The sequence below is a fragment of the Aulonocara sp. 'chitande type north' Nkhata Bay genome, linkage group LG10 (assembly GCF_057382095.1).
Source record: "Aulonocara sp. 'chitande type north' Nkhata Bay isolate Kocher_YH1m ecotype deep benthic linkage group LG10, A_spYH_male_GT1.1, whole genome shotgun sequence".
NCBI lineage: Eukaryota > Metazoa > Chordata > Actinopteri > Cichliformes > Cichlidae > Aulonocara > Aulonocara sp. 'chitande type north' Nkhata Bay.
This window is the reverse complement of record NC_141353.1, coordinates 34,643,964-34,660,420: the sequence shown is the minus strand read 5'-3', so window position 1 is coordinate 34,660,420 and position 16,457 is coordinate 34,643,964. Positions and strand designations below refer to the sequence as shown.

At 39.9% G+C, this 16,457-nt stretch overlaps 3 protein-coding genes across 11 annotated transcripts in view; all 3 read right to left on the bottom strand.

Annotated features, from left to right (window-relative positions):
* Nucleotides 1-2,051: 2,051 nt before the first annotated feature.
* On the bottom strand, nt 2,052-5,511 carry LOC147321282 (oligodendrocyte-myelin glycoprotein-like). The gene is made up of 2 exons (XM_086307576.1): nt 5,202-5,511; nt 2,052-4,475 (listed from the first exon to the last, which is right to left on the bottom strand). Exons 1-2 carry the CDS (start codon nt 5,207-5,209, stop codon nt 3,122-3,124), a joined length of 1,362 nt encoding a protein of 453 aa, XP_086163702.1. The 5' UTR covers nt 5,210-5,511; the 3' UTR covers nt 2,052-3,121.
* Nucleotides 5,512-7,071: 1,560 nt separating this feature from the next.
* Nucleotides 7,072-9,743, bottom strand: LOC147321281 (uncharacterized). The gene is made up of 2 exons (XM_086307575.1): nt 9,611-9,743; nt 7,072-8,226 (listed from the first exon to the last, which is right to left on the bottom strand). Exon 2 carries the CDS (start codon nt 8,216-8,218, stop codon nt 7,460-7,462), a length of 759 nt encoding a protein of 252 aa, XP_086163701.1. The 5' UTR covers nt 8,219-8,226; nt 9,611-9,743; the 3' UTR covers nt 7,072-7,459.
* A 4,755-nt stretch (nt 9,744-14,498) lies between these two features.
* Nucleotides 14,499-16,457, bottom strand: part of ksr1a (kinase suppressor of ras 1a) — a 34,449-nt gene continuing 32,490 nt past the window's right edge. For 6 of the 9 annotated variants that reach the window (XM_086309655.1, XM_086309654.1, XM_086309653.1 and 3 more), the window contains one exon: nt 14,500-15,842. In XM_086309655.1, the coding sequence (XP_086165781.1) occupies nt 15,836-15,842 (7 nt within the window). In that variant the 3' untranslated portion in view covers nt 14,500-15,835. Of the gene's footprint in view, nt 15,843-16,457 lie in introns of all 9 variants that reach the window. The other 3 variants (XM_086309647.1, XM_086309652.1, XM_086309650.1) reach the window with 1 other exon arrangement.

Genomic DNA, 16,457 nt, shown 5'->3' with positions numbered 1-16,457 from the left:
ACTTAAAGCACAGACTGTATTCATTTTTCAGTCTGGACTGGGAACAGCTAAAAGGCCCAGCTGCTTTCTCTGAGATTTTTTCTCCTTGAATCTCAGAAAAAGGTGGTTCAGTAACAAGCTAAATAAAAGAAACTCTTAGCTATGTTGGGTTTGTAACTTTCTATAACACAAGAAAATAGAGTTTTCCAGCAACAAAGACAAATGAAGTCAAAACTGTTTTTGTGCACTCACAGTGACTGCTTGCTATGTGATGTATTTCTAAAGCCTTTCTGTGAGGCCCTGTCTGAACCCATTCATATACATATAAAGCTGATATAAACTAATTGTATGGGAACACAAGAGGGCAGTACAATAAAGCACGCTGTGGAGTGAAGTCTATGAGTGTGGCTGAAAGAAAGAAGCGAGCTCACTCAAAACAAGCCTGGGTGGTGAGATGAAGAGGGGAGGCAGGGCAGCAGTAAATGATGCTAGCCTTCTACACCTTGTCAGTTATTAGGAGAAGGCAGAGGAGAAATCTGACATTACTTTGTGAAGTCTACAGAGAAAATAATTGGCTAGAGCAGGCCAGCACACTGGCAGCTAAAGTACCTGGAAGGGATGTTTTAAAGTCCCACAGCTAAAGGGAGCCAGAAAGATAAAAAAAAAAAAAGAAGAAGAAGAAGAAGAAAAAGAAGACATATAAACTCAAAATCAAAAATTCAGCTCACACTACATCCACACTATGGATTTTTGTGTTCCAGCTTTATAAAGCAGGGCTGCAGTGTAAGATGAGTTAATATTTCACACGGGCACAAGTGAAAATAAACTGAAGACAAGAATGGAAAAGAGAACTCTTTCTGAACCTCGAATCATGCTCTCTGATAATCAGCCCACAAACCACCAGCTTCCTTCTATATTTGGTTTTAAGCGGTAAATGCAATCATTTGTTTCTGAGCTCTTATGTATATATATATATAAGTCTTATATATATATAAGGCTGGGGTCATCAATTGAAATGTGTGAAGCCTCCAAAAATAGGTTTATGTAACAATCAATACATGTATGCATAAAATGTATCTTTTTTTTTTTTTTTTTTTTTTTTTTTACAAAAAAGCATTTTTTTATTCCCCGATTGCTTATGCCACAAAAACTTTTGGGGACCAGGACGATGACATTTGTAAATGTTATTACTGGTCACAAACTCTTACTTTGAAACTAACAATATAACATTTTTAATCTTTGTGGCATAAGACTTAACAAACAGTAACATAAACTGCATTACATAGTGTTATATAGGCTAGTTTTGGCTGAGCCACATCAAATATCTCTTCTTAGTATTGTATGTGGATTTTTCTGTGACATTAAAAAAGGATTCACACAAGAGAATACAGACTATTTGCCTTTACTTCACCTTGTTTTTAGAAGGTAAGCTGTTCAGGTTCTTGGCCTCTCATTGCATCAGGTGTTTATCATTGACTGTGCTGGTGGAAACACAACACCATATTGTCACCTGTTCACGAGGCTCGCGCCTTCGTTTGCCACTCACCGCCAGAGAGGAGCTCTTCTTTGTCTGACCCAGATGTTCCCATCTGTGAGATTGTCCTCACTTGTCTTGCACCCATTGATAAAGGTCATACGAATCACCTGAACCTCTGGGATAGTGTCTGTTCTACGATATATTTTCTTTTTCAGTTTACCCCCTTTTTTCCAAGTAAAGGAAGAAAAGCGATTGGACAGTACCCAGCAGAAAACACTCTGTGTGTGTTCTGATTCGTGATTAACTGTGAGACAAGGCAAGTACACTTAAAAACAAGAGAATAAAATCCAGCCACTGGAGATGCAGCGTGGCCGCTCACTTCCTTCATTTGCCTATTATAGAGCAAGTGTGTAGAAACAAGCCAAGATTAAGCTCAGCATTAATTTGCCGTTTGTTTGGCCTCTCCCCCTAACACTTAATCACTGAACACTTTAAATTAGAACAACTGTCTTCCAGGGTAGGATAAAGCAAAGAAAAGAAGAGGAGGTGGTGAGTGGTGAAATGAAAACAATTATCAGAAGGTGTAAATAGCCAACATTTTATTTAACATTACAGAAAACACTTTGAAGCAGCACCCAGCAATAAACTAATTCCTGACATTAGTTCTTCTCCAGTTTATCAAAAGCAGATTTCTGTGGTGCTTTTCTCCCTCTGTTGGCAGCTTTAAGGTCTAGATGCAAAAGCGTTACTAAAATTGTAAAAGAAAAAACCCAAAAAAACCTGCAGGCTGCTACATCATTGGCGTTTAATGCAGTCGAGATTTGAATATCACGAAAGTGTCTGCGCTTTAATGCTCTGCGGCAAGACACAAGTAAGTTAGCATTCCTGCGACGTTCAGTCAGCATGCAGATAATTTTCACGAGCGTCACTGAATCATGAAGGACACTTAAGTCTGAGATGTGATCAAAATGCAGAAGCAGCGCCAAGCATTTGGACTTTGTTAAACTGTAGTGACGCAACAATGTCCATTTGTCTGCCCTCTGCTCCAAAGAGTCTCTGTTCTCTCCTGTTATGTGCGTGTCCCCGACATTTCGATCACACATCCTGACCCCTGTATGAAACGAGCAGGCCAGACATCAAGGACAGCTACAGTGAGAGCGGAAACAGTTAACAGGATGAAATGTTGCACAAAGTCAAAGCAAAAATACACATCTAGAGTGAAACTGGGGAAACAAATAGGGAAACAATAAAAAAATGTTAAAAAAATAAAACATTTAAAACTCTAAATTGGGGACATTAGTGTGTACTGAAGTGCACCTTGGACAGCCTGGAAATAGACTGTTGCTGCCCATGAAGCACCAGGCACTCAGTTACATAACAGACTGGTACCTGGATGTATAGTGCCATCATGTGCTCTGCTAGATTCATTACAATCTTAAAAAGACATTCAAAGCAGGGCTTGTAAAAATGTTAGAAAAGTTGTTTGTTTTTGCACATGTAATTCTAAAAGTGTCAGTACACCCAGCTCAAGCCTGTCATTGAAATTAAAGCTGTAAAGCTGGTAATATATATATGCAAGGTTTGCAGCGCAGCAGCAGTATTCAGTTTTGTGTCTGTTCTACTTGTTTGTGCTATAAACTGGTGTTGGGCCTTTTCATTCGTCTTTCAATGGACTTGAATCAGAATGAGAGACAGGAGCGCTGAGCTATGAAGGAATAAATCCCAGGAACAGGAAACAAGAGCAGGGCTACTGTTAGGGATACCACCTGGAAAGGATGGATTCTGCCTCCTCACACTTCTGGTGCGAAGTGTGGTTGTCTTCTTTGTTTGGATGGACAGACTATCTGTGGTAAAAAATTGATCTGTGGCAGATGTCGTGTTATCTTCATCGGTCATTTCTGTAAGGAGACTTGTGTCTGTGGTTGAGGTTTGCTTTGTTGCAGAGACATGAAGAGAATCAGAGCTAACACTTGCAGACATGTGATCAATAGTTAGGTGTGTGCCTGTGGTTTTGTACTTCAGGGTGGCCATGCTGATGCTGGGTGTGGCTGTGAAAGTGTGGTGTTTTGTGTCCCATGTCTCTCTTGGGGCAACAGGAGTGTTCAGCGAGGTAGAAACAGACAGATACCACCAGCCGGTGACACTAGCTTTGGGGGTCATAGAGGTCAGATCCTTGGCGCTGGCAGCCAATGGGGGTAAGTTGTAGGAGGCATAATGCCACCCTCCCGTCCTGCCAGGGCGCACCCCTCCACAGACGGGCTGAGTGTGGCATGGGCAGCCCAGGACACGTGCGGGGGTACGCTGAGTCCAGGAGAGCAAGTAACTGATGTCGGCGTAAAGGTGGCAAGCCCAAGGATTGTTTCCCAAAGCAATGACTTTGAGCGATGTCATTTTGTCCAAGACTCCAAGAGGCATTGCAGAGAAGCGGTTAGCATGCAGGTAGAAGTAAGTTAGTCTGGGGAGCCGATCTAAAGATCCGGGAAGTACTTTTACTAGCCAGTTGTGGGACAGGTCAAGAATCTCCAGGCGTACGGGTAGGTTGGTGGGCAAAGTCCAGAAGTGATTGTGGCTGAGGTTGAGCGTGCACAAACTGCTCAGCGTGTTGTTGATAAAGGTGGCTCTCTCCATTTTGTTGTCGGAGAGGTCAAGCAGCTGCAGGTTCCACTGGTAAACCGTGTCATTCTTGTCCAACAACTGAATGCGGTTGGAGGAGGCATAAATCCGCCAGAGGGAACGAGGTAGGTTTGCGGGCAGTCGGCTCAGCCGATTGTGAGACAAATCTAGAACGCGGAGATGGGTGTAAGCGGTAAGTTGGTCATCCAGGCTGTGGAATCGATTGTGGGACAGGTTAAGGGAGCGCAGGTTGTACTGTAAGTTGTTGGGCAGACTTCTTAGACCCCTCGAGGAGCAGTCTACCTCCCTGTGGCTGCGACTGCAGGAGCACACGGAGGGACACACAGCCAGAATTCGCAACCCAAGCCATAACACGAGCACGAGCTCCAGAAGAGAAAGCTTCCACCTACAAGAAAGACAGCAAACCAGTGTTATTTGTACACAGCATCATTTTCAGAAGGCACACTGAAAGCGAGGCCTGCAGGGTGTGAAAATAGTGAACAAAGGATACAAACATTTGCTGCCTGCAGGAGAAGCATTTCAAACTATACAGGCTGGTTCTTTCTCACTTTCTCTCCACAAACATACACACATCTCTCACACATGTGCACAGACAGGTAGCTTAATGTTTCCTGTGCATCACTACATTGTTTGCAGGTACACACATTAACGTCACATACCAAACTGACTCCCCCAATTATGCAGCCATGTCTTTAGAGATTCTGTAGCAGTATCCTTTATATGCAACATTAGGAAAGTGCTTAATTGTGTCCTTTTGTAGAACTGATAAGCGCTTGATCTGAACTCAAGGAGGATATTTCTAATCTATTGAAGAAAATCATCCATCACAAAAGGATGAGAAATCCCTGCTGTCATTTTCCCTGGCATCAGTTTGCGTGTTCAGTCATCAGCGCTTGTCAGTAAAGTCACTCCCATGCTCTCAGAGGAGGAGAACTAGCTCAGTAGATGGGTTTTTATTAATGACTCCACAGAGAGCTCATGCATCAGCCGGTCCGAAGGCAGGCGAAGACACAGTCGCGAGCTGCTTGCTGTTGAAACTGCAGTATCTTTGAGCCGAGGGTGTGGCAGAACGTGTGAGTAAAAAGAGTGATTAAATTTGTTCAGAACTCACCTTCTCATTTTATCATTCCACTCACTTTTCTCTGCTCCTTCTCGCTGTCCAGCCCCCTCTTTCCCCTGTCCTTTTCTGCTTTTGATCCCAGGACCAGCTGGTGTTCTGCTGAAGGTGTTTTTTTTCACCCTTTTCCGCTCATAGAATTGACCTCTGCCTACTCGACCATTTTTTTTTTTGTATCTTTTTTTCTCAGGCTGCCTTCACTTCTTTGCAGTTTGGTCCTTGGCTGCTCCTTGAAAAGCTGAGAGTTTACTACCGGCTCTTATGGATCTTTTGGGGTTGGCGTGATCACACACTGCAAGCTCTGGATTTACTCTGTGCAGTGGAAGTAAAAGGGGAGGGCTGGGGTGCTTGTGAGTGGGTAAGGTGGGGGTTGAGGGGGTGCATTAGGATGGAGGTAAGGAGAAATGTAGCAGATAATGAAGGGATCTCTGCATAAAAAGGACTACAAAGGAAACCACTTGGTCCCTTCCAAACCTGGCAGCTCTCAAGATTTCCCTCTGCATTTTAAAACGACAGCTGCTGCTGTGCTCGGATTTCAGCCCTGTTTGTATTTAAATAGGATCGACTGTTATCAGTTATCTCACATAATCTACACCCCCTCTTAAAGCCTCCTTTTGCAAATGTAATGATGTGCTTCAATTGGGTCTTATTTTCCTCGTAAATGTTGGAGGCTTCCACAAAAGAGCACCATGATTTATTGCAGAGCACTCTCCCTCTGCTGCAGCTTCCTACCTGTCATCAGCAATACAGGCAACTCTCCGTTCTGCACTGCATTGCTGTATTGCTACCACAAAATTAGACTTGGTCCAAAGAGACAGTTAATCAGTGTTTCAACTTTTCAAGTGCGACAAATTTGACAAAAATTATTTTTGCACAAAGACAGCTCACATTTCTGACTGCAGAACCCTGGCAGCAGTTAATTGAAATCTTCTTTTTTAAAACTATTGTCTCAGCTCAGTGGTCACCTTAACCAAAAACACATTTCAGCAAAGTGCTTGTTACTTCCTCCCCACCTTTTCTTTTCTGTACTTTCTTTTCTGGGTTTAGCAGCTTGCTGAGATGAGGTTAAGTTACATGTATCCTGTAACTGGCCCTTACAAGAAGCTTCACGATCACTCCACATCTGTCTACCACCACCCTTAGCGTGCTATAAAACTGCTTTCAGCTCGTGCAGTGTTGCCAAATACTGCAGCAGTAGCAGGAAAGAAAAAAAAAAGAACACCCAATAACCCAAATTTGACTTTGTATACCTGCTGCACCATACAGGCAGTAAAGAGTTGCTGAAATTATTTACTCATTATTTCATTAATGTACATGCATCACCTAGAGCCATGCTTTTATTTCTCTCTTTTACTTTTTATCTCTTCTACTTTTGCATTCAGTGCCAGTGGTATAAATGCACTACCCAGCTCAGCAGAGAACAAACTATTCAGAACTGCTAAAGAAAGGTGCACATTCATCATGACGTCACCTGCAAGTGGATAAACAAAGTTCTGCACATGACAGCGGAAACAACCCCGTATTGGTTTTTTGGAAAAGTTTTCTGCGTGTGTGTGTGTGTGTGTGTCTGTGCTTCTATGTATGTCTTTTGTCAGCTCTGGCTGAGGTGAAAGAGAGCATTCTTTTAGAGTTGAGTGGCACTGCCTGGAGGACGCACATTCTCTGCTTGCTAATCAAGCAGACCGCTTACACACACACACACGAATGCCAGCTCGTTACACAGCTGAAGGGCCAGTGATGACTCTGAATGATGGATCTCTGTTGTGCTGGTTGCGTGATTGTCAAATTAGAGTAAGAGAGGAAAAACACAAACACACAAGGTGAGCTGGGGGGAAAGAAACAAAAAGCTTATTCTAATGTTAAAATATTTTAATTTTCACACACAAGAATTGGAAGCAACATCACTCTATTGTTTTCCCAGTAATAAAATGGTTGACAAGCTTAGAATACACACAGCTGGTTGATTATCAAATTGAAATCTGTCTGGAGAAAAAAATTACAGTTAAAGGATTTAAAGCCAAAGTGAAATAAGGGCAGCTATACACAAAACTCCACATCACATCCTTTGGCAAAGAAAACAAAATGTTCATATATTAAGCTTCTTATATAAGAAGAGTGATGTAGGCTGTATAAGAACACAAATAGGGGGAATTATTTCATGAGCTACTCATAGTACGAAACACACAGTGTAAGATCCATAAAACCCGAGTATTTAGAAGTGGTGGGAATCTTAGGAATGAGATAGGAATCTTCTATTTCTTTTCTGCATCACCTTCCTCTTTGCCCTCAGAGGAGGCTGCTTCCACAGCTTGGCTGAGCTGGGCTTCGGTGGCCGCCTGTGGGTTGGGGGAGGGTGAATCTTCAGCTGCAGTTACAGGTGTAGCTGAAGCCTCCTCGCTGTTGGCTGCATCTCCCACCGCCTTCTCCTCTGGTGTTTTCTCATCCTCCTTTACCTTCTCACTGTCTTCCTTGATGGTGCCGTTATTTGTCTCCCCTTGTGCTGGAGTTACCTCAGCCATTAACATGGTGGTCTCTTTGGCTGCTCTCTCAGAGTCAGGCTTGCTTTTGGCCTTATTCTCAGTCCCCATCCAGTACTCGTTGTTGCTGACAGGTTCGCCATCGGTTCTCAGACGTCTCTTCAACTTGCACACCTTGCACAGCAGTATCAGTGTCAATATCATAAAAAGAACGCAGTTTAATAACAGTACGCCAGACAGTATGTACAGATCACGGCATTCAGCTTTGAATTTTTGAAAAACACTATGGGTGGTTGTTGGTGTCTTCACAGTGGTGGTGGTGGTGGTGGTGGTGGTGATGCTGGTAGTGGAGGCAGAGCTGATGGCAGGCTGAGATACACTTTCACCCTTGCTTCTGGAACCAGGGGAGGTTGCTGTTGAGAAACGATACGTGGATTGATTGCCATTAGATCCAAGGGTGGGTTGAGTCATTCTGTTAGCATCACTTTGCCCTGGGATAAACAGCAATACACCCAGGATGAGCAGGCCGTTCATGTTTGTATCTGTGAAGACATGGCAAAGCATTAAAATCCATCTATTGCAGTAATGTCAGAACAGGAACAGGAAAGAGACTAGTACAATTACAAGGGACATGTGCTGTCCTTTGCATTTTCTAATATTCTATACATAGACTCCAGAACATTTTAGATGTAATTATTACAGTTTTTATTCCTCTAATACATCCTAGTGTATATGACAGCTCCTGTTTTAAAAACTAATCACAGAGCATTGTTGTTTCTCAAGCTGTTCAGGACCATATAGAATAATTTGTCCCATCTTCATCAGCTTTATTGGCTTTATGGCTCTTTATGTAAATGTTGATGCTAACTATTTCAGAGTACTTCTCCTTTAGCTGTCAGCTGCGGTATCATAGTTTCTGTAATTTCTCAGTGTGTTTGATTTCCAAAAATACCCCCCCCCCCCAAAAAAACCCCCCAAACAAACAAAAAACAAAAAAATAAATTAAAGGTACAAAAGCACACTAATAATAACGATTATTACTAATAATTACCTCTTGTTTTTTTTGCATTTAATAGAAGTCAGTGACAGTGTCATTGTGAGTCTACTGGGGATTTCTTTTTAAATTCCAAAGTGTGGGTCCCAATCAGTTGCATAGAGTATTAGTGAGCTGTATTAAAATGGAAGGGACCGTTGTCGTATACTTTTGTCAGGCGCCCTGACCATCCCAGCCTTACCCCAACACCTATAATGAGTTCTGTAGTGATCTATGTAAATACAGCTTTCATAAATCAACTACAAATTCATAGTTTTGAACTTCATTAAACTCAAACTTCATCACTTCATCCTTACATCTGTGGAGTTGGACAATTTTTTTAAAAAGTGTGCATAATCCTGTTTAATATACACAATCGTATTTATACTGGTGGTACGCACCATTAACACTGGCTAACACTTCAAGATGAAAACTAACACTTTAGATTTGATTTAATCAAATACGACATCCCATTCTGTTTTGTTATAAAAACTAAAGCTGAAAAAATCACTTTTTTGAAAACTGTTCATTAGGTAATGAGTACATTTTTTAACTATAGGGTTGGATACTCTTAGGTACTCAAAAAGAGTATGTGAATTTGTGAATCTTTGGAAAATTATTAATTACATGTTTACATATTTTAAAAAAATTTTTTTTAAACATGTATTTTTTTCTGTATTTCAGTGTCAATTTATATTTGCGAAAACACAATTTTCCTTTTATGCTCCCAACATTAAACGGCTATCAAACCCTCAAACAGTCCATATATGTGTCCAAGGTCCACGTAGGTGGGAAGCTTGCTGCCATGCAACCTACCAAGAGCTTCTTCTAACTGAGATCTGCACTCGATTTATAATCAAGCTGCGCATTTAAAGATAAAGTTTGCGACTTACATTGATGATGATCTTGATATAGTTCCAAGAAGACTACAGCTCTGTGTGAATACTATAATCACGTATTCAGTATGCTGCAGGTGAAGAGATGTGAATGATGTGGAAAGCTGCTGGGAGATTTGACAGTAATCTAAATCAACGGCACACTCGTCTTTCTGACTCATTCTTACTTCTCCATTTAGGCTATATTAAGAAAAGGAAGTGGTTTTGGTGCTCTGTTCTGTGTTGCTGTTGATCACGCAGACATCTGTTGGGTGGCATACTATAAAAAGAGGGAGGCGTAAATAATCAGTAAAACCCATTGTTGTCCTACCTAGGACTGCATAATCATCAATACAATTTGCAAAGCAGCGACACCAGTCGAGCTGCAAACTGTGCTATTTTTTTACACAATTATTTTGAGCAATTCTATTGTTCTTAAAGGCCTTTCACAGAAACTGACGTGCCAGAGATTCATTTTTTTTTTAAACCTAAAGCAATAATAATCATGCCTATATCTGTCGTCTTCAATTTCACCTACATATTTTTGTCTGAGCTCTCTCCGACCGCTCACAGAGCACTTTTAATTATAGGCATTGGTAAATGTCATACAACAAACAGCATACAACCTTTCTGACACTTGGTTACCACACACCACATGCAGCGGAAAAGGACAACAGAACAAGCACTTATAGATGACATAAAACATTTATGAAAAACATTATTCCGCATCAGTTCACCAACAGCAAAAAAGAAAAAAAGAAAAAAAAAAGAAATTTGCATTAAAAATCGAGTTATTTTATCAACTTCCCCTTTTATTTTCCTCTCTTACTGTATGCTGAGTTTCCCATGTGATTTCTGGCTATTTAGGCAGTCTGCACCTGCACTCATAACTTTCAGCTTTAGAGGGGAATGTTTAATTTGGTAAGATGTTGCAGATAAACTGGATGTTTTCTGCAGGCGGTGAAGTAGACACAGAAAAGTTTGGACCCCCTGCTGCTTAACCTGCTGTGCTGCAGACAATTTAATTATCACGAGCATGAAAACAACACCAGACAGTAAAAACTGGTAATTAAAAAAATGACAAAAGCAAAATTAAAGGTATTAAAGGCAACATCACAACCTGTCATGCTGCTATAATCTACCATCTATAGTCCTTTATTTGCTTGGTCCTCAGACTGGCGGTGGCCAAATATTCTGACAAAGAGTATTAATTCTCTTTGAGCCCTAAAAGCTGACTTAATCTAATAAACATGAGAAGGATGATAAGGCTAAATATGTATGAGGGGAACTGAGAACAAAAGGAAAGAGGATGACTTCATCTCAAAAACCCCTCACCTTTCACTGAATGACGGAAAGTCCCCATTTGTTAGTAAGATCATGGTGTGTTTGTTGTAGATGTTTTGCGTGCGTCCAGCTGCCCCACTTTCTTTCCCCTTTTTTTTCTCTTTCAGTACCTTCACTTCTATAAATAACCAGCTTGCTGGCTGTGTTGGTGGACAGCTTCATTAAGGAGAGTCCCAAGGTCATCAATTGATGGTTGACAGTTGTAGTGGTGCACTCAGCAAATGTTAGAATGACCACGAGAAAGCTCTCTCACTATCTCTGTTGTGTTCTCACCTTACCCTCTGTTTCAAAACCAAATTGTGGCTATGTGTGTGTGAAGGCTTTTTGTGTGATTTCTGGGTTTGATTTGAACATGCCTGGCATAACACATACCACTGGTTGCACATGTAATGCTGGTACATTTTCAGCTTTCTAATTTGGTAACAAAATCAAACAAATGACTAATTGTCATTCTGTAGCTGACCTTGCAGTAATGGAAACAGTTTTCCCTCACTAAACGCTGGTCATGTGACCCAGTACCAGTTGGAGTCAAAGAGCTTTTTAGCTGCAGTAGAATATACAAGGTCCTCTCTTTGCCATTGATGCCAGTATACAGAAATCAATTCACCATTCTTCTTTTTTCTTCAGATAAAACATTTCAAAGACCAAACGCAAGCACAAGTGCTCATTATCAAGGCACCTTCCGAGGCTTCGTAAACTTGACTGAAGGTCACAGAAAAGCTTCCTAACCAAAATAGGGAAACTGGAATTGCTTCCTTTTATTTATATACCCCCAGCTACAACCATTCAAGCTCTTGTGTTTACCGACTCATAGTGAGCCTTTCGATTATTGTCACTGTTTCAGAGTGAGACCAAATGCAAAACCTGGCCACCCTCTCTCATCTGCTACCAAGGTATGAAATTGAAAACTAATAAATGAGTGTTTGCAGAATATTATGATCACACAGTGAAGTTAACCTTTGAGCTTATGTGCTCATTAATGTCACTGCCCCACATTTTTTAAACCTATTAGACATTTGTATGAAATGAATTCTCAACTCGTAGCCAAAAATTTGTCTTTTTGCAGTTTATTCTTAACATGTCAAATTTGTACAAACTGAGGAAGTTAGCTTAAAATTTAAGACACACTGTTTACATGTTTCCCATCAAGTTACTACATATTTGAAAAAAGTTAATGTAAAATGTGCAAAACCATTAAAAAAGAAGCAGTGCCTCATCATGTCTTTACCATAAAAGGAAAGATGGCAAACACTTTCTTTTGGGTCGTTATGCCACCTAGAGGAAAAATGGGATTGTGCTCAGCCTGCTCTTGGCTTGCATCTATAATGTTCACCTATAATAACCATGGAAGTTTATTTTTGATTAGATAATATCTATAATTTATTATAGGTTTGGATTTGTTTTCTCTGTTTTGGACATTAATTTTATGACTGCCACTCGACGCTCTCCTAGCGAACTCAGAGAAATTAAAACACAAAAAAGAAAACTGGAACAGTAATGTTGTCTCAAACAAAGAATGGAAAAAATATTTCAATATTTCTTTAAAAAATAAACTGGTCCAGTCAGGAAAATGGGGACAGAGAGAGGGGAAGACATGCAGCAACAAAGAGTCGTGGGTAGCACTCGAACTCAAGCCTACTGCTCTCCGGCCACCAGGCATATGTTTGCCTGCTCACTCACTGAGCTAAACCAGCTTCCCAAAGTGTTTATGGAGTGTTGTAATAAAGGAGAGATGTTCAAAAGTATACACATAAAATATGCATAAAAGTCCAAGTATGCATACATTTTTAAACTACAGCAGTTCAAAGTTATCAGCATTTTATTAGTTTGTATTTGTACTATATCCAAATTATTTTTATTTGCATTTTTATACTGAAACCCAAATAATTTAGATACTAAGACTGTACTTTATAATGCTTGCAGCTTGTGTTAAAAGATTTCAAACATTGACATAAACAAATCACATTTAAAATTGAAACTTGCTTTGATTTAGCATATTCATGTAATTTAAACTGAATGTGCTGAAGCTTGGAAAGTGCAAAAAAAAAAAAAAAAAAAAAAAAAAAAAAAAAAAAAAAAAAAAAAAAAAAGAAGAAGAAGAAGAAGAAGAAGAAGAAGAAGAAGAACTCTAGATCATATGTTTTATCTTTCTACAGTTTTCTATCTCTTTCACATTTCTACTGAAAGTAGCATGTTTGTTGGTGCCAGATGGGCTGATCTGAGTATTTCAGAACCTGCTGATCTACTGGGAATTTCCCCACACAACAGTCTCCAGGGTTTACAGAGAATGGGCCAATGAAGAGAAAACATCCAGCAAGCTGCAGTTCTCTGGCCAAAAATGTGCAGTGGTGTTTCTACAGTCTGTTGGGGCCAAAGATAAAAATTCAGTGGTGGTCCTTCCAACCAGCACTGATCACCACGTTACAAAAAAAATCTGACATCACAAAAACAAATGAACAAACAGAAACATGGCGACTTAATGCACAGCTAGCCAAGTTAATGCCAAATGTCAAACAAAAGAATGAATTTAATGGTAGCAGAAGTTATGTTATTCAGGCTTCTTTCTCGCACAGTTAAGGTTAAACTAGCAGTGTTTAGTAAGTTAATATTATATTTAATCCACTCACCCCGGTCTTGCTTTCCCCCCTCCTTATTGTCGTTGCTGCGATTCCAAATCTGCCAGCCCTCTGGGACCAAGCAATTGGCTGCCTTCTGAATATGTGATTAACAACATGAAAGCATCCATCTCACCTTGTATCAACTGTGCATGATGCTGGTGATGGTGTAACGATGTGGAGAATGTTTTCCTGGCACTCTCTGGTTTCCATGTGAGCATGATTTAAACACCACAGCCTTCCTGAGTATTGTTCCTGAGCATGTCCACCCCTTAATGAGCACCATGTCACAAAGCTTAAATCATTTCAAACTAGTTTCTTAAACAAAGTGATTTCATTTTGACCAGATGGCCTCCACATTCATCAGACGTCAGTGCAACAGCGCACCTTTGGGATGTGGTCAGTTGATGCCATCGTGTTGATATGATGCATAGTGTCCAGTTATTTTGAATACCTGTGCTGGAAAACACATTTTACCAACTTACCATCAGCTGCAAAATAACCGTATCAGCTGTATTTACATGACAAGCCTCACTTTATTGTTTTCCATGGATGAAAACACAAACTGCGTGTACAGAATGGTAATCACATGCAATACAAAAATATGAATTTTTACAACAACATAAAAAAAAAGAAAACAAAAACACGGATTGGCCAATACTTAAAAAACAAAACAAAACATTGTACAGCTTTTGTACAGCATTCTGTACATGAAAAAAATATAAATATATATACACATCTGTAATAGCCAGAGCAGTACCAGTTCAAAAATGTTGTCATGTGTTTTACATATAAAATGTTTGTAGAAATATTAGAAGAATTGTCTTAATTTGCTGTACATTAAATAATGTATATACAGTACATTACATACCATTGGATTTGCAACACAACATTTACTGTAGTCTTTCACAAATACCACCCCCCCCCCCCCCCCCCAAAAAAAAAAAAAAAAAAAAAAAAAAAAAAATCAAACAGAACAAAAACAACCCTACATGTTCCAACACAGTACACTCACTCAGTCAACACACAACCACAAGCACACCAGCTGAAGCCAGCAATCACAAACAGTATACACAAGCACGCACAAGAGGTACTGTTTAAGGAAGGTATAGGACACTTTTTGCACCAGATTCCTGATTTCTCCTTCCCTCTTTTCTTTCTTTCTTTTTTTTGTTGCACAGAAAATGCGATCACTCAGCTCTTCGAAGCAACTTCCTTTTAAGGTGCACTTCACACTTCAGCAGATGAGCATTGCTAAGAAAAAGTCTGCAGAAAGAAATAGACTGTAGTTTTCTATTTTCGTGTAGATAGTCTTTGTTTTCTGTTTGCATTTTTTGTCTTCCACTTCAGCTCGTTTAGCATACGCAAGTCTTTATCAGTGCCCCCTTTTGGAACGCATCAAATAAACAGTGAATTCACCAGACCAAAAATGACAAATAAGCTAACACAAGGGAAAAATAAACACTGCAAAAGAAACCATACGCAAAACAAAAGAAGCAAAAAAAGAAGAGTCTATGATTTTTTTTTTCCATTTTGACAAAGTGCATATTGGATTTATACTTCTCAGGACATGCCATCCTACAATCCTTAAAAAAATTAAAAAAATAATAATTAAAAAAAAACTGAGAAGGAGGAGGCAGGTGGTTTAAGATCATCACTCAAGCAGCATGTCAAAGTTGTGTCAAACACCCTCCACCACCACCACCCAGGGAGTGAAGAGATAAATGAAGCAGGGTGTTTGGTATTAAGGTCCATTTTTTGTCCAGCAGTGTGTATTTGCGTGCGTGCGTGTTTGTGTTTTAGATAGAAAGAGAGCCATGTGGTCAGTACCACCCCAGGCAAGAACAACCACATCACAGCAGCACAGAGAAGTTGAGCAGGGCCGAGGATAGGGCAGCCATCAGCAGGCACAGACCACAGCACACCAGTCAGTCTCAGCACAGACACCACAAGCCAGTTAGTCAGAAGCCTCAGAGTCTCGACTGACATTACAGGAGAAGACCAGAAGGAAGTCAAAGAGCTAATTTTTTTTGTTTGTTTTGTTTTTAGAGGAATGAAGGGATTTAGGGTGATGGGCGACAACGGTTGTCCGTCACACCTCAGTCCAACGATCCTCTCTTCCGAACAAGGAAATAACATGGAAGATCGGACTGTGGATTAGTGGAAGTGGCGCCTGTTTCAGACAGAGGCAATGCTTTGATCAATCCTGTAAGAGTTAAGGATTCAGGAGCATGCAAGGCAGACCCAGGCTTTGTTTTGCATTGCTTTTGTTTCAGAGTGACGGCTACAACCTAGATTAGACAAGAGAAAAAGAAAAAGACAAAAAAGCAAAAGAAAACAGACATTAGACGGTTAGTGAAAAGTTAACAGGCTTACATTGGAGAATGCAAGATATCGCACGCACTGATTAGTTAGAGGACATCCATGAGATTTAAAAGGTTTAAAGCATGTTTAATGTGATTTAGAAGTCATTTGAAAGTCAGCTGTGCAAAGCTACCATTTAAGAAACAAGAGTGAAGCCCAGTGACTGCTGGCAGCAGTCTTGAAGCAAATGTAAGAAAAGTGTGTGAAAAAGCAAACCATACAGTATTGTGCAAAAGTCTTCACCCACATATAAGCAAAATGTGGGTGTTTTCATTCATTCATTCATTCATTCATTCATTCATTCATATATATATATATATATATATATATATATATATATATATATATATATATATATATATATATATATATATATATATATATATATATATATATATATATATATTAGGGGTGCAACGATATTCGTATCGATATTGAACCGTTCGATACAGTGCTTTCGGTTCGGTACGCATATGTATCGAACAATACAATTTTTTCAATTTTTTTTTTTTTTTTTTTTTTAGTGTCCCGTTTGGATCTAT

Excerpts from the sequence above, each read along its gene's own strand:
- LOC147321281 (XM_086307575.1), bottom strand. The coding sequence starts at position 8,218 with ATGAACGGCCTGCTCATCCTGGGTGTATTGCTGTTTATCCCAGGGCAA.